Below are 18,562 nucleotides of genomic sequence, written 5' to 3' on the forward strand. Positions count from 1 at the left end.
TTCAACAATCAGAGAATTGGAATCACTCCTCACTGGAGGTTCTTGTTCTTGCCCACTGGGCTATCAAAAAGATTCTTGGGGCAATCATGCTCTTAATTGATTAAAATCAGCTGTGGCAAAAGCTGCAGAGTCTGTTCTTTGCATGCAAACAGGTGCTTGTAGTAGATTCCCTGGTGCCATACATATATTTGCTTCCACTGGTGAGCAAGGGGTTGACCCCTGGCAGACCACCCCAAAACACAACTACATCACTGACAAGAACCAGCCCCGCTACAGGCACTAAATGGTTACAACTGGCATTCATCTATGCAATAAAGCATTTACCACAGATGACTTGTTCTGGCAGGTCTTCCAGTACAAATGGTCCTATAGACTTCCGGAACAACACCACATTAATCAGGTAATAAACTCACATATTGATGTTTAAAAACAGGCAGGTAAATTGAGAGCAATCTGGTTTGCACATCTATAGATACATTGAAAATGATTAAAAACAGCAGAAAATACTGACTCCTAATAAAAAAGGAAAATTCTTCTCGGTAGCTTCCTCAGTGAAATTACCAAATTATTCCCAATAAAGAGATACTGTATAAATAGACATTTACCCTAATTTTTAGCCCAGTCTCATCTTGTGGGTTTGAAGTTTAGCTCACTTTTTAGTATTCTGTATTTGGTTTCTGCTGAGGGGAAAAGCCAGCAGTGGGGGAGGGGGATAAAGAGAGAATTACCTGGAGGGGATGTTCAAAAGCACACAATTTACCCTCACTCTACTCCCACTGAAGCCAGTGGAAATGTTACCCTTATCTTCAAAAGGAACAAACAGGCTAGTGCTGAATATATCTATTCTGTCCATGCAGTATATTGTGTGCTGCATGCATGGACCCAAACACAGTAACATACGTAAGACTGCTGTCAAATTAATTTCTGCTCCCCATACACACACTGCAGACTTCCCTTTATTTAGGAAAACATTGGATTTCTTTCCTTGCGTCTTTTACTGAATCCAACTTGAGGAAAAAAACCCAAACTTGCATAACAGGATAAAAGGGTTTGCAGACCTGACCTGGTTTTACAAACACAGCAAAACTCAACACTGTAGTTGGTGAAGTTTTGCAAAGGCCTGAATTCCACAAGTATCCTTCTGCCCTGTTAAAATGCATGTTTGTTCTCAAACAGACCCTGGAAGAGAATACACTTGCATCATAGGTATGTGCTGATTAAATAAGTGTTGCTGTCACATTTGATAAAGTGCAATGGAATGAGGTTATTTATTCAGACTATTTCAACAATTTTTACTTTGTCAAACTATCTGGAGGGTTTTGAGTGTAAAAATATAAATAACACTACCATTAGGGAATGATACATTTCAGGAGGATGTTCGAAGGGTATGCCACAAACACTTACATGTCCTAAACCCAAGCAAGTAGAAAGCTACTGGGGATTGAAATATCCTGCCTTTCCAATCACATCACCAGAGCCCAGCAAAATCCATATTCACACTACATGCATGCAATTAACAGTTGACTGTTTGCCCATGACAGACCGTGAACTTGTGCAGAGGTGCCTTGCAAGATATTGTAGGTTGTCCCTTTCATTTTAAGATTTATGAGCATTAGATAACTGCCTTCTTCCTAATGCCTGAGGAGGAAGGCTACAATCCTTGATTTACCCTGGAGGAGCTGAAGAAGGGAGGGGAAGTGACTTGCTCAGGTCCTGTGCACTACACAGCAGTGGGCCTGCCACCTTCTGCTTGCTGCCTTGAGAGATGGACCTTGTACTAACTCCTCCCACACCAGGGTGGACCCAAGAGTGAAGGATCAGGAGGATTTCCAAAGTCCTCCTTTTTTCTGTTCAGTCAGACTCCCCAGGAGTGATACAACACAGGAAAGAGCCATGCTGCACAAGACCAATGGGCTACCTGGTCCAGTAGGCACTGCTAGACACTGCAAGGGTACATGCAAGAAACACCATCAGGGAATAACCTAGAACAGCTTCAGACCCAGGAGTATTTGCTGTCCCAGCCCCATCAGTGCCTGATTTGTGCCCTGAAGAAGTCAAGGTTTTGGCCTGTCTAAATTTTCTTGTTAAGTAGATGTTCTTATTGTCCATTTAACTGTCTAGCCCTGTTTTGAATCCTCCTCAGTTCTTGATTACCTTTTTATAGCAATAACTCAATCATATTTTTTTTTATTAAACTTTTTTTTGTTCAGAAAATGTCAGGTCATCAAAACTGAAATGCACTGCAGGAAGGGCAATTTAATTATTTTTAACTTAAAAAATCCTGAAGGGAAGTTTTGCAATTGTTCAAAAGTTTCATTTTGATCTTTTCTGAATGACAAGCATTGGCTTCACTCCTCCTTCAGAAACAGCCTGTTTCAAAATTCAAGCTAACAATGGTAAAAAAGTAGAAAATTAAAAATATTCAAAACTGAAATGAAACATTTTGAAATTTTGATTTTAAGTTTGTGAATATATTGAGATTTCAACTTCCCACCCTAATGAAGGATGTGAGAGATTTTTGCATGGAAAAACTGTTTCCTGCCCAGCTCCATTCCAGAAGCCAGCTACACACAAACTAAAAAGTATTTCTTTTTATTTCATATACCTGAAGCAAGAGCTGAGCAAGAGCCTCAAGCAGTCCACTAACGCATACACTGTACTGAGAGGTCTCAGGAAAAATACTACTGTGTTTATAATATCATGGCTGGACTTTGCAAGTCAAAAAGCAGAATATGCAGTGACAATCCCATGAACCATTTCAAATTAACATAAACATCAAGCCAGTACTGTAGCTTATAAACTCAATGAGTATGCACTTTTTTTTCTCTAGTATAAAGACAGAAGTCCTGCTGCATGTTTTGGAAGTTACCAATCTTGAAAACACTTACGGAGAGATGGTGTGGATTGCTTCTTGGAGCAGAAAAGCTCTTCTCTGACATGACTTAAAGTATTTGGGGAAGCACCGAGATGTTCCTCTGAGTTAGTGGAAACACAGAACTGGATGGTACCAGACTCAATCTGCTTCACCTGAAACAAACACATTTAGAAAATGCATTGTATATAATGGTATAATGCCTTAATGCCTCTTCCATGAAAAGAGAGTCAGTTCTTGTCACACATCCAACAAAGTTAGAATACCAAATGTGTAGCTCAAGGCACATGTATGTAAAACTGTCAATAGAAGGTTCTTTAAAGTATAGAAACTATAGTTTTCTATTAAAGAAATTTCCTTAAGCCAAGAGAGTTAAATAATGATACTAAAGCTCCCAAAATCACTGTAATATGTTCTTCAGTGTAGCATAGGATAGATTAACTACCACAACTGGGAATCTGAAAGTCTGCAATTGGGAGTTACTAGAAGAAAAATAGTGTCCGTATAAAAACAATACATGATATATCATTGCCATAAAATTATTACACATCCTAGTACATACATTGTTATCCAACAGAACCTGCTCACCAGGTCAGGAGGGATATCATACAGAATAGACTAGCAGCAAACTTCAGCACACCACCCTACCCAGAACACCTTCAGTGCCCTCTATGCATGGGGGTGAGGGCGGCTGGGTTTTCCACCCTCACAAACAACATTAGCAAGAGACCTAGAAATGCATTTGAATAAATGCAGAAAGAAGGAAGGATATGGCAGGTCTTTCTGTGGATCCAAGTAATAAATCTGTAGCACAATCTTCATCATGGTTCTTTGAGTGGTGGTCACCAAAAAAGTACAGGAGCCTCCTCTTTGCTGAATGGATAGGAAACCCTTGGGATCCCAGCTAAACATGCTGCCGGCACATGCCCAATGTGAACTCACTAACTTGGCTGTGCTGCTGCTGCGTTCTTGGCTTCAAAGAAGATAAAAAAACATCCCTCATCTAAAAACTTCCCTTTCAAAGATACCCCTTCTAAATGCAACAGCCATCAAGCATCCTTCTTAGGAACCATCCAAGCCTCTTCTAGTTCAAGAGACATAGAGGAAAGGAGGTTTTCGTTACTTTTTCTTTTACTGATCCTTCCATTTTGCTTCCAAAGACAGAATGTCATAGTGAATAATGAAATATGCAAACACATGGGTCTAATCATTCTAACAACAGACACCCAATTCCTGCTGTTCCCGATTATACACCAGGCCTTCCCACCCAAGGTCCTCATGGTGTTGGCTGGTTTTATTTTGTTTTTGTCACTTCCTCATTTATAATTCACCTACACACTTCCGATCACTTAGCATAGCATACAGCATTCATGTTATAACTAAGATCAGACTCTGGTCCCAAATCACGGAACATACCAAGTTTTGTGTGAAAGATAATAACCAAAAATTAAAAGGAATAAGGACATAAAAGATGGCATTTACTGGGTCAGGCTATAGATCCATCTTACCCAGTATTCTATGTCACACAGTGGCAGAAGTGGACGCTGAAAAGGGAGAGTGAAGAGGGTATGAGCAAGGGTTGTTTTGTTTTTTTTTTTTTTACTGTTCCTCAACCACTTGCAGCCTCTAGCATTTAAGACATGGGGCATTTGTGCTAACAAAGTTTAGGACATGCACTCATACTCTCCTTCCTGCCTACTTACTGTTAAAACAGAGTATAGATTCTGATGAACAGTTTTACTCCAAGCAGCACATATTAATGTGAATGACCCAATTTGTATTAGAGCACATTATAAAGTGATAGTCAGTTCTGTCTATTGTAGTGTGTAATCAATGTAGCTTAGCATTATAATGGAATTTTGCACATAATTCTGTGAACCTCGTTCTTTGAGATGGAAGGTTGTTATGCATCACTGAGCACCAAAACCTGCTAATTCATTCAAAAACTGGTGGCTCCTTGTTACCTCTCTAAAGATCAATTACTATTGAAGTGAGAGCTTACAGCTATTTGCAAAAAGAACAGCCATCTGATAATTTGTGTGGATATTGCCTCTCACAAAAAACAGGGGCCTCCAGGCACCAATGCAATAAATAATGCAATAAATAATCATCATATTTCCAAAGTATATAACAATATGCACTCCGATAATAAAATATTGAAAGCTAAGCAACAGCTGACCAAATAAATGCACAATTTATATTTTCTGCTGCATTCTCCTTGCTTTTGCTCCATGTCTGTTTACTCAGTAACTGGTTCACATCAAAATTTTGTCATTAGGTTGGCTTACAAAATTCTACTCCAAATCTTTTAAATGAGAAAAAACTGCCTAGTCAAGGCCTGTGGTGTGGTTTTTATGCCCCTTTGCTCTAAGTAAGTTTAAGTAAGTTCTCTCTTTACCTCTTCAGAGCTCATGCTGGTTGGAGGGGTCTTGTAAACCAACACGTGGGCAGGGTTGTGCAGGGTGCTTCCATGCAGTGGTAAGATCACTTTTGAGGAATCCGAGTCCAGCAGAGGGTTCCAAACAGCCCATCGAATTGAATGCATGTAGGCTGCTTTATTCAAAGAGGTAGTGGATAGTGCCTGGGATTAAAAATATAGATGCATAAACAACCAGAGACAGAGGATATCTGGGTCCCCTCACATGAATCCATCTGTATAATTGTACAATGCATGCGACTTTCATCTAAAAAGGTCAAATCTTTGAACCAAATAGGAATTTATCATCAAACATTCTCTGCTCGCTGAGCATTAACAATTTTCTTGGCTCCTGCAATTTTTGCTGAAATCTTTTTATACTGAGGGAGTGTGACGGGCAAGTTTTCCTAAGTATTTTTTTCTTGTTACAAAGTAATATCAGGTTTTGCTTGTTGGAATTTCAACAGTAAGAAACGCCGAGAAAACTAGAACTCTCTGTAGTGTCACAGAAGTTAAGAGTGAAGAGTGGGTCTGATCACAAGATCTGATCTGAGGTTAACAATTCATAAATTCTGTGCAGACCAGGCACAGTAGGAATTAAATTACCATTTCAGCTCATTACAGGTGCAAATAGTCTACCTGTGATTAATTTCCATGCAGACATGCAATTATTATTGAAAAGATGGCTTCCGCAAACCTGGAAGCTCCTAAATCTGTGCTTCTTGAGTATGTATGAAAGCTATATATACACTGAAAGGCAAGAAAACAGTTGACAACCTAACAGCAGAGAAGGGCATTTATTCCAGCTGAAAGACAATAACTAGTTGAGAAACAATGCCCTGCACACCACAGTGCTCCAATATTAGTTCACTATGAAAACAATTAATGCCACCAAATAAACTAGGATTCTTATCTTCACTTATACATTTTCTCTTGTGACTTCAATGGTATAGGTATAACCACTACATAGTTTCAACGTATTTTGAGATCCGCCACTTTGACACATACTCATCTTTCTAGACCCTTTTTTTTCCATCAAGCATAGAATGCTCTTCAGATCCCTGAATTTACTGGCTTTGCAGAAAGCACCAGTAGTATCTTTCTGTCTGAAAAGCAGCAATTAATCCCTCTCAGAAAATCTGGAATAACTTGTTATCTACTAGTTAGAGATAACTGTGCTTAGGTGTAACACAGGTGTTTTGTTGGTCTCTTCTTCATTCTTTGTTGCTAGAAATTGGTCTATAAGACTCCTGGGGCAGAGCTCATCTGGTTGAAGTCACTCACTGACTCAGTGCTTCACAGGCATATAACACCCAAGAGTTTTGACTAGTAATTGCTCCCTTTAACCACTGAAGCATGCTTCTTGCTAGAACATTTGGGGTTTTCTTACACATATCCAGTTTACCCAAAGTATCATGGTAACAATTCCCTGACATATAATACAGTCTATGGAATAACTGCACTTCACACTTTTATGAAATATATCCAAAGAGCTATCCTCCTCCAGCTCTGGCTTAACAGTTTGCAACATAGTATTTTCCAAGAATTACCAACATTTTTAACATTCTTTCACATACATGTGATTAAAATGGAGAAAATCGCCTTTCTTCCGAACTGAGAATTTGCCCAGCTAAATTTCAACCCAGAGTGAATTCTTCCAGCCCAGACATAATCTGAAAACCAGGTTTGCAATGTAAATGTTACCAAATTCCACAAGTAACTATGCAGCAGCATTACTGTCATTGCCATGAAAATGGTGACTATGTTCCAGAGGATGACCAATTTTCCTGCATGGAAAAGAAAAGCCATCACTTTCTATAAGGACCACTGAGCCCCTTCAAGAACTGTAATAACAGTTTTAAATAACATACTTCTGACTCTAGTCACTGAGCTTGGGAATGTACTCTAAAAAGAGGCTAAAGGGTTCCATTTACTCAGTCACTTAAACACCTTCCCTTAAAATTAAATGTTATGGAAGAGTAGGTATAAAAATAAACTTACAGGTCAGTATCAGTGTTTGAAATTACTCTCACAGCTCTCTGCAAAGCACGGATTATGGCATACGGGATGCTACGATTAGTGTGGCAATCAGCTTTGGGATTAGCTGTTCTACATAAAGGTAGTGCAGAGGTTAATTGGGTTCACGCTGAAGCCATTGACAATCTGGTGTGAAGGTGCCTATCAATACAGTTTATGGTGCATCAGTGTCTCAGAGAAAAGCTAAGCCTTTATCTCAGACCCAATAGTCCTTTAACAGTGTGAAGGTCACAGATAGGCAGCCTGACAAGAGGGGCCTGCAGGCAGTAGAGGGCACAGTGTTGTCCAAGTAACATAGGTTCCTTTCCTTTTTTGTGTTTGTGTGACAAGGTATTTAGCAGAATCCAAAAATTCATTGGCATCTAACAGGCTGCACCATGAGAGTTTCTGCTACAGTCTCAAACTTGCAACCTGTGGGCTGTCAATCATGGGCCTTAGCACCCGCACCACCATTCTTACTTGCTTGAAGGACAAGGGCAGTGATGACCAATAGCATACGTGCACTCAGGAAGGTGACAGGTTGCATTATGTGTCTGGCTCCTTCCCCCAGTCATGTAAACACCCTCCCAGTATGAAGTCTGTGGCACAGTTGAAGGAAGACATTTTGCCTCCCTAAAGGGGCTAAGGCAAGTTAAGGGTTGGGTTTCCAGAAACATCCACTTTCCCATGGAGGCCAACAGTAATTGTATCCGCTAGTAGGTCAGTGCTGTGTCCTTATGAAAACCCTGTCCTGATCATTTGCCTTTGTGATCTGAAACGTAGTACTGTCCACTCCCTTCAGCCTGTTTCCAAATTTAACCTATCATTTTAAGTATCTCTAGTTCTCCTCCCCAATGCTTCAGGATAACTCATTCTGTGCCCCAAGTATTGTCCAGGACAATATCTGCACTTGCATAATGAAAATAAGGACCGGAGACACCTTGGAAAAGTTTGCAGAGTTTAGATTTAATTGGGCTTATTCTGTCAGCAACAAAATGTATGCACTGGGAAGGAACCTACAGAGTGAGTCGCATCCTCGAACAGTCACAAGGAAAGCAACTCCTCTGGGTGGAAAGCTGCTATTTACCAAAACTGAATAGCAGTCCACAGGTGGTGCTGGTAGATCTCTTCTGGCTGGCTAAGGGAACAGGAAGCAAATCATCCTCTAATTTGCTCCAAGTCAGCACATACCAGGTGCATGCAGCTGACAAAGCTTTCTTAGTAGCCAGAAGACACCATGATTACTGTAACTTGAGACCTTCAGGACTAAATCTAAGACCCAATGGAACTGGAAAGTAGAAGAGCGTATTTCAGAGACACCTGCATGCATCCCTTTGAATATGTACAAGGGCTGAGTATAAGGTATGAGCACAGTGAAAAGTATCTGGATGGCTGAACTGATTTGACTGTGGCCCCAGTCCCACTCTACGAGCACTGCTGTAACTATGAACTGTCCCAGCTGAGATGCTGTGGATGGGGTGGGCTCCCAAGGTTACCCTCTTTCCCTGGAGGGGTTCCTTCTGGGGCATAATTGGTTGGTAAGGGGACAATGTGGGAGCAGTGTACACCTGAAGCTGCTTGTGCTGCACCAGTTCTGTAGCTAAGCAGGTGGCTTCACCCTACAAAGCCCTTAGGCTTGGTAACTTTTGCATAACTTAAATACACTTCTGTTTTGTTTTGTTTTAAATTAAATTGAGGAACTGGACTTCAGGCTAACCTAAAATTAAGTTCGTTATCACCGTACAAAAAATCTGCATTCAAAGACTCAAGCCTCTGAAGGTCCTTAGGTTTTAACTTTTTAAATTAGTTAAATCCAATATCTAATTTTCCAATTGTATGGTTCTTTTCAGCTTTTCCTTTTCCAATCAATACAAATCGCTTCTGTCTGGAGCATGTGTGTCACTTGTATAAATATCCATTTTTCCCCAGTTTTGCTTTGGACAGCTCTAATGAGAGAAGACATTTACTGCATTATCAATGACCCTCTCACAGCCATTTTTGTGGGACAATTAGGGACCCTAACAAATCAATGGCTATTGATCAAGTTGCACTTTCTTACAATAGAGTAATGCCCAGAATTGTAAAGAATCCCTGTAGGTGACAGCCTGGACAAAATGCAAAAGCACAGTAATAACCCCAGCCCTTGAGGGAGAGGCAGCCAGCCACATGTGTGGAAAGGGGCAAGAGTACCTATTTAACAGTGCACCATGATAAAAATTCCCCTGCTGTCTGCCCAAGGCAGTCCATGCAAAACAGATCCAGTTTAAAACTCCTTGTCTCCCTGAATTAAATCAGCTCTATCCAAGTAATTTGGATCTCAATTTCCGACAATAAGGCAAAAACCACTCAGCACAAGAGTGCTGAGTAACATGGCCTAATCGTTTTAATGTGAATCTATGCATCCTCCATTCAACAATGAGCTAGAAATACAAAGCAGAGTATCTGGCCATGTTATCAATATGCTGCTGACTCCTTAGAAATATCTTTAACTAGAGAATTAGACTCAGCTAACACTGGAGGTTGACTTGTCCCTGAAAGAGGCTTGTATTCATAAAGGTTTTCTACACAGGAGTAACATGAGACCATTCACTAAAGAAGTGAAAACGTTCTTACATTGGGTGAGATATGGATCATAAAATCATAGTATCATAGAACATTAGGGTCTATTGACGTCATCTAGTCCAACCCCCTGCTCAAAGCAAGACCATTCCCAAATAGAATGGTCTTGGGCTGGAGGGCCACTTAACATTTTTTGGTGAGCTGTTGAGGGCTGCACGCACACACATATGTGCACATGCATGTACACGCATGCACGCACACACACACACACACACACACACACAGAGCAGGAGCCCACCTGGGGCTGTAGCATGCCCTGATCCACCCCACACCATGCCAAGAGCTGGCACCTGCCAGCCGCTTCCACAGCTTGGGGGCAGGGGATGAAGCCTAGCCATGGGTCTCCATGCTGTCCCACCCCTGTCTGAGCTTCTGATGTATATGCATGACCACCCCCCACACACACACAAACACTGCCTGTAGTTCCCCGGAGCACTAATGGCATGGTAAGACAAGACAAGACCATGTGGAGGCCCGCAACCAAGCTCCATCCCCCACGGATACAGGCTGGCCTTTCCTGGCACCACAGGGGATGCTGGGTGGAAGCAGCCCCATGTGGTGCTGGGTGGGTGAGACTGCTTCTGTCCAGTGTGCCCTGCAATATATGGGAGATAGAGTCTGGCCATGAAGGCCCTGGATGCCTCCCACCAACCAGGGCCAGGGCCAGGGCCAGGACCCAAGCATGGCTTGCCCAGGGCCTACACGGCCAGACTAAATCCCCCCAGGCACTGTGAGGGACTCTGGGCAGAAGCAGCCCTCCTGCCTACCTGCCCAGCACACCCTGGGTGAGATGTGCTCAGGCCCTGGCCTGTGTTGGTGCTATGCAGTGCTGCGTGGGTGGACAGAGCTAATTCTGTCCAGCATCCCCCGCAGCACCTGGGAGATGAAATCCAGCCCCATAAGTCCTAAGTGGGCTGGACTCCATCTTCCAGGCCACCACCTGGTGCCAGGAGGATAGGCAGACTCTCCAACTTGTCCACATCCTTTCTGTGGTGGGGAGCTCAACACTGGAAACAGTACTCCAGATGTAGCCTCATAAGTGCCGAATGGAGGGAAAGAATCACTGTCCTTGATCTGGTGGCAACACACCTATTAATGCAGCCCAGTATGCTGTTAGCCTTCTTAGCAACAAGGGCACACTACTGGCTCCTATTCAGCTTATTGTCCACTGTAACCCCTCTTCCACTTTCCTTGAAGCTCAAGTTGCTCTTTTGGGGGAGAACTCACTGCTCTACTGCTTGGAGTCCAGATAACTCCTCAGGGAGACCATGTAATATTGATGGGGAATACAAGTGCATAGGCCAAAGTGCGTGTTTCATCAGCATTAACAGCCTGTTAGTTATTTTGAGGATCAACAACTTACATCTAAGAAGGTAAAACCATGGGAATACTGAATCAGATCACTGCCCAGTAAAAGGCATCTTAAAGTGGAATGTAGCCAATATCTCAGGGGAAGATGAGGGTCACCCCATCCTCACCAAAGTATAATGCATAGTCCTAGCCCATCCAAATAAATGCAGTGCACCTCTCCAAAGTCAAACCTCAGGACTAGGTCATTGCATCTCAATACCTGACGTATGAGATGGGCATGCGTGGTGAAGGAAGAAATGTATTGCATGATTTGTAAGATTTCCTATACAACATGGGTTTCATTTACCAATGAAACTGGGAAAAAATATAAAGGGAAAGAACAACTCTTATTTTCTTACTCACAATTTTGAATTGTTCAATAACCCACCTCCTCCCACCCCAGATTGAAAAATGGGTTGAAATAATCTTAAAGTGTGCTGTTAACCAATAAATGTATGCTAGTGTGCATGATACTGATACATAGTACAGTTCCTGTGTTTTTGAGATCCTTACTAAACTGGGTTTAAACTCACCAATCTTTTGTTTTATGAAAGAGCCAAGAAGAGTTAATTTTTTTCAGTGTGGAGCTCAATATGTTGTGCTAAAACTAAAAGAAAAATTCCTTTTTTAAAAGTTGAAATTCTCCAAATTAGCTTGCCAGAACTCTTTGGGACTGCTTCAAGCTAAAGATCTTCATATACATTTACAGTAGAAAAATTTAACAACATATAATTAAAATGACTTAACAAACCCACACAAGTGGTACCACTGAAAAGCACTTTGACATTTTGATGGGAGATATTTGCCTTTTACCCTACATAGCAAAATAGTTCTTTAGAAACTATATACGTGACCAACAAAAGGAGCTATTATTTGAATCTGGAAGACACCTTGTAGTCAAGTGTAATTTTTTTCCTTTTGGTTTAAGGTTTTATAATGTTAAAATGTTGAATCAAATATTTAGATCAATTCAAGGTAAGAACCAATATCTCAAGCTTGTTAAAGCTGAACACAAAAGGGATCCACAGTAAGAGCCTGATCCAAATCCCATCCACTTCTCCAGGTGGTTGGACCAGACTCAAAATTAAAACAACTACTTTGTAACAGAATTGAGTGAATCCTGAAAAATTATATTCCAGCATGGTAGGGCTCTTCAGTCCAGCCATTTGCCTGCCAATGGCAGGTTTGCTCCTTGCATTTTTTACTTGCATTCATGTAAATGTGTCTTGCTTATATGCCTGTTTGGGAAATAACCCATGTCTGTGTGCATGCAAGGTATTTGCTATAACTTATTCATAGATTCATAGATTCTAGGGTCAGAAGGGACCTCAGTGGGCCATCTAGTCTGACCCCTTACCCCTGGCAGGCAGGAAAAGGGTCACCAAACCTGGGGTCATGTGAACCTAGCCAGGTGCCTGTCCAGTCTCCTCTTGAAGACCCTCAAGGACAGGGCGAGCACCACCTCCTTTGGAAGCCCATTCCAGATCCTGGCAACCCTGACCATGAAGAATTTTTTTCTAATGTCCAGTCTAAACCTTCTCTCCAGTAGCTTATGGCAATTGTTCCTTGTTTGCTTATCCTCCTGTTAAGGAAGGTTCAATGGTCTAAGATTGGAAAGGGAGTAACAAACCAATAAACTGAACCAGTAGTGATAGAAAAATGTTTGTCCCTGCTGCCCAACAAAAAAGGGAAAGAGTCCTTTACTGCTGATGCTGACATTATCTGCAACTAGTAATATGAACTTTTCTACTTTCTGGTTGGCAAAAGGGTACACAGACCTGCACAGAGCAACTATACAAGAGAATATGAATGGTTAAACCACAACTTCAAAAGTACCTTCCCATTTAGCCTCACCCAGAAATCCCTTCAGCAATGATAAAAAATGATCAACTTGACCTGAAAAATTGTTAGGTTCAGAGACTCCTTGTGTTAAGAAAGGAATTGGCATGTGTACGTATGTAGCTCCTCTGTATGGGGTAGAACATGTTAGAAATATGCCTAGGAAGCTCATAAGTGACTAAGCTAACAGAGCTGCTCTATTGTTCACTATCTGTCTGTCCATCTGTCTGGATTCTTTCCTAGTGTCCTGCACCATAATACCGGTGTGCTCCAAAACTGAACAACAGTGAAATTTGTCTTCCTCTTCTGCACAGTAATATTGTTTTCTACACCCTGTAAGGAACAGATTGTACTTTATGTTCCTGATGCCTCATGCATACTGATTAGCAGACAAAAATGATAGAGAGGGTCCTGCAGCCAGCTACCAACTCCTCTGAAAAATAAAGTTCCTGCATGGTGCATCACCTGCCAATTTTCACTAACAGATAAGGGGCAATTACACATGTGTTTGCAATGGTGAAGTTGTGTGAGGAAGGTAAAGGAAAAGCAGAGTGGAAGGTACTGTGCTGTGTGGTCTCCTCCTGACTGGATAAGTGTATTTAAGCAATTAGTGAAATACACTGCAAGGCCAGAGGTTCCTGAGCCTTACACTCAAGTCACTGCCTCAGATCAGAGTAGGACAATGAGTAATCAGACAAGTGATCTCTGCAAGGTGACTAAGATGACATTCTTTGCAACAGTCAGTTCTTCAGTTGTTCTTGTTCCTGAAAGGAGCTAAATAAAAACAGAACGGAAAGCCACTTTCACATGGAGCTGAGAGCTTGTAAAGTTAAAGGAACTGAGGACTAGAAATCCAAAGCTCATAGTTTCTGGGACTCTAGTGTGCAAATGGTCTGGAAGGGAAATTCAAGGCATTTCAGAGGCTGAAAGAGAAGGAAGTTTTATGATAAGAAGGAACAGAATTAGTTAATACTGTAAAGGCATTTCAGTACTTTCAACATAAGCCAGTCTGAGCTGTTGTCCAAGTTAGAACAGCTAAGAACACAGCACTGTAGACCAGCGAGCCAAATATAATCAACATTTCCAATTAGTAAGACTAAGGATGTAGAGGGACTGAGGTGGTAATTAAATTAATAAAAACAGAGGAGTGTCTAATTTGTACTCTCAATTTTGGAAGAACTTTTCACAGAGATAAATATGTCTGTTGTGTGCTGTTTGGTGCATCACTTTATTTTAGGTGCCTTCTGTTCTGTGTTCCACTGTGTTATGTTGCACATTTGAGATTTTAGTTAACAGTCAGTTTTCAAGAACAAACGGCTGCTTTTCTTTCATCAGTGCACTTAATGAGTTAGCCAATCTGTGCTAGAGAGTGAGGGATTGTGGGGGAAAGCAACAAGAAGAAGAATCCTTTCTATTCTGCAGATAACCCAGGTGATGCAGGAACACTGCACCACTGCAGGAATTGGACTGTGGGAAGACACATGCTCTTGAGGCTATGCCGTAGTTGTCAGGTACAGGAGACATCTGAAGAAACAACTAATGTTTTGAGAAGAGAGAGCCTATTTTACTGAAGTCCCAAGGGCATAACACAGAATCCTAGAGTCAGAAGGCTGAGAGGGACTGAGACCAACCCTCTGCAAAAGGGCAGGATATACTAGTCCCAACTGCGTGATCAACTTTATCAGCCAAATCCTGTGGAGAATGTTGTTTTAGTACATTTAACTTCCACCCTACCCTAAAGCGAGAATCCTGAATGACAGCTCACCAGACTAGGATCCTTTAATATGAAACAGATGTATTGGAAATAGCACAAAGTGTTGCCCAGCCAGGCTAAGCAGGCCAGGAGCAGTTTACCATGGCCTAAATATTTCAGAGCCCTTACAAGCAGCCAGCTTTAACATATCCATCCCTCTGCATGGAAACCTCCTACTCACTTGTAAACTACCAACATTCTCAAAAAAGACTTACCCTCTCTGAATGCCATTGCCCCAGAGGATTGGAAACTTGAAAGTGGTGATATAACTGCCAACCATAAGGCCCCCAAACTTTCTATTAAGTTGCTTGGTATAAATTATCATTCTACCTCCTGTCTAGGAAAGTGTGTATTTTTTCATTTATTATCAAAATTGCCCTTTTTTTAATCTCTTATATTACATATTATTGATCTGAAGTATTTTATTCATTCTACCTGTAGGTCAAGGTAGAATGAAACTAACGTTTCCAGATTTTCCTTTTCTTGCTTTGAAAAAACTTTTCACTAATTTTTTCTTAGCTTCATTTTAAATTGCTCTGATTTAAAAAATCAATGCAGTTCTGAGAGGAATAGCTTCATTAAAATAAGTGTAACCTATAATTTGAATTGCAAAGACAGTACCTGTCTTTTCAATTTTCTCTCATCTAATCATAGAATACTAACTTAGTGGGCCGAAGGAGCTGAAATGATCATTTCCCTAGACCAGAAGCAATACAATCCAGCATTTCAAAAATTAGAAAGCTACACATTAGTAAGAATTAGTCTTTCTTTATAGGCTCAGCACCTTAACCTTTTAAGAAAGAGATTTTCAGTAGATGGCATGTGTCTTAAATACCTGCACTAATTATATGGCAGGCAAGAATAGCTCAGAAGGTGTCATTTGTCTATTGTCTTGGAAATAGAGGAGTGTAAAAATTGGGCAGAATACCTAGTTATTCAGTAGCATTCTGGTCTATCAGGCACAGATTTATGTACTTTAATAATTAGTCACAGAAACTTTGCAAATGTCATTGAGTAACTAGAGCAGCTGCCAAGATGCTGTAATGCTCTCTTGGGGAAATAACCATGCACAGCTACTTAAGGCTTGTCAGTGACACTGCACATAGAAGGAACTTCAGGCCCTTCAGTCTGAAAGTGGTAATAGGAACAGAAATTGTTACATGTTCATGCTGCATTCATTCCTACCTTGCTGTCTGCTCCACCTGGCACACAGAACACATACTCGAGCTGGAAGAAGATTCCAAATGCTGGGTGACGAACCATCTCAGTCAAATGAATGCGGCTTCTCAAAACCAGAGCCTGGCCCATGGCACTATATTGGGAACACAGCACAACTGCCAATTAGAGGGGGTCTGGCTTGTACATCTAGCAGAAAGCAGCTCCTGCTTATCCCAGATGCACTGGCTGCCTGCTGACACTTTCTGAAATGTATAGCAATGGGGGGCAGGTGGGGGGGCATATTAGAAACTACCATTATGTATTCCTTGAATAAGCCTTCTGGATCCCCAGCCATGGACTAGGACCCCCTATTGCAGTGTTGTGCAGATACAGAACAAAAATATGCCCCAAAGCACTTACAGTCTAGCTATGACCCTAACAGAGACCTTGGGAAAGAGCTTCTTACATTACCCTCCACAAGTGCAATCAATTCATTAGTGCACTGATGCCAGAATATTTTGAGGGCATCACTGGCCTTTCCTAAGGAAGGCTCAAGTTGTTCAGAGCCCCAGGGCTGATGACCAATAGTGGCAGTGGCTCAAAAGGGCTAAATACTGCCAAGCCCTGGGAATCTCCTCAGAGATGCTCTGTTCCCCCCAATCTGTCTGGATACAATAAGGAGCAGAGCACCAGGGAGGATGGAGCCCAGAGTTGGTTTTTTTGGTCTCATCCATTTTCCCCTTGTTTTTTGGCCCTGAAGCCCAGAAGGAAGGAAGGATCTCTGCAGATCTCCCCTCTGGACTACAGCTTGTTCACGGGTCAGAGAAATCAAATGCAGTGCCTTTGCACAGCCAATGGCAGGAGCCAGGCATTCATCAACAACTAAGGGTCCTTCAGCCTTATACCTGAATTTAGCACTGGAGCCTTGTTTCTTGTCAGAGCGCCCCCGAATCGCCTCAGCCTCTGGCACCAGCACTGCTACCTGAGGTGTCTGAACAAAGCAGAGGCCATTGTGGACCCCGATGTGCAGCCGGCGCTCCTGAATGGCAACCAGGTTCCCACTGAGCATGGAGTTATCCTGGAGAACACACAAACATTTCAACGAGGCTCACCCACAGGCTGGCACCCTACTGAACACAGCATGGGACTGAGGGCTGGTGTTCCCTTTGGTTGAAAAAAGAGGAAGGAAAAGCGAAGTACCTCCTCCTAACACCAAAATGGCAGTGAAACAGCACTGCAAGAGCTGTCCTTTCACTACAGGTGGAACAGCTGTCAGCTTCCAGGCCCTAAATCCCTCTTCACCAGGACCACTGCATTGGCATAGTGGCCATGCATAAGGGTGGTCTGTATGCTGCAGGTGAGCCAGATTTGCTCCCTGCCTGGTTTCATGCCAACAAAGTGGCGCTGGGAAGATTGTGAAGAGAAATTGAAAATTCAGGCCATAAGTCATAAACTCATAAAAATGGAACTGGCCCCAGAGTGACTGCTGGATATTGAAGCATTTCATCTTAATAGAGATTTGCTGCAAATCTGACAAATAAACAAGGCTTTCCCCATAGGTCATTACTGCTTACAAAATTATACTCTATATTTGTGGTTTAATGTTCATTTTTAGAGAGTTCCTTTATCTTTCCATTTATCAAGGCAAGCTGACCAAACGCAGCCCAGTTTTGGGATATTCAAAACAAAAAACTATTTTAAAAAATCTACTGATAAAAAAGAAGGCTAAGAATTAAAGTGAAATGCTAAAACATAATCAAATGATTTTCATAGCAGAAAACAAGCATGCTGTCCCTACAGCAATCTGATGCTACTGCAATTCATATAAATGTATCTACTCAATGCAAAAACAAAGGAAGGGCCTTATTGCTAAGTTAATATGCTATCTTCTTCTTGACTTCTCTTTAAAATACAATGATTGGCTGCTTTTTTGTGCTTCTCCTTTCATTTCATGTTAGAGGCTAGAAGAAAGTTTCCACAATTATTTTGGGGAGTGCAAAAGTACTGCAGCTGTTGCAAATTACCCATCCAAAAATGGAAAAACAAATGAATCCAGCATTATTTGCAACCTTTTATATCCCTACTACACGAGGGTGGAATGAGTGAAAAGGCATGTCCATCTAACATGGGAGCATATGCAAGCATATAAATCTTCTGTTCGCTTGGATCAGGATAATTTTGTTTTGTTCTTTTTCAGTCTTGGAGAAATGGGATATTTTTGAAAAAGCTGGCTTTTGTGTGTCTGTTTGAAGAGAAAGTCAAGGTTCCAGGTTCTCAGGGGTGGGCTGGAGTTGGACCTCACTCACCGGTAATGGTGAGGATTTGGAGGTCAGCAAGAGTATTCCATTAACTCCACCCTGGGAAGTATAAGGTATGCTCAACTCTGGCTGACCCAGTGGGAGCTGGAGCCACTTACAGAACTGGCCTTCTAAGAAACAACACATATTCTTTCAAAGGGTTCTCAAGAGATGAATAAACAGAGCGGGTCTGGCAGTCCATAACCCTGTTCGATACCAGGCCACAGTTGGGTCAAAGTGTC

General features: G+C 41.7%; 1 protein-coding gene across 7 annotated transcripts in view; it reads right to left on the reverse strand.

Annotated features, from left to right (window-relative positions):
- NPHP4 (nephrocystin 4) overlaps window positions 1-18,562 on the reverse strand; it is a 105,611-nt gene that overhangs the window by 47,830 nt on the left and 39,219 nt on the right. For 6 of the 7 annotated variants that reach the window (XM_019493873.2, XM_019493871.2, XM_019493872.2 and 3 more), the window contains 4 exons: window positions 16,929-17,101; window positions 16,051-16,177; window positions 5,271-5,453; window positions 2,889-3,027 (listed from right to left, as the gene is read on the reverse strand). In XM_019493873.2, coding sequence (XP_019349418.2) covers window positions 2,889-3,027; window positions 5,271-5,453; window positions 16,051-16,177; window positions 16,929-17,101 — 622 coding nt within the window. The remainder of the gene's footprint in view (window positions 1-2,888; window positions 3,028-5,270; window positions 5,454-16,050; window positions 16,178-16,928; window positions 17,102-18,562) is intronic. The other variant, XM_019493874.2, reaches the window with a different exon arrangement.

Source organism: Alligator mississippiensis, chromosome 13, assembly GCF_030867095.1.
Source record: "Alligator mississippiensis isolate rAllMis1 chromosome 13, rAllMis1, whole genome shotgun sequence".
Taxonomy (NCBI): domain Eukaryota; kingdom Metazoa; phylum Chordata; order Crocodylia; family Alligatoridae; genus Alligator; species Alligator mississippiensis.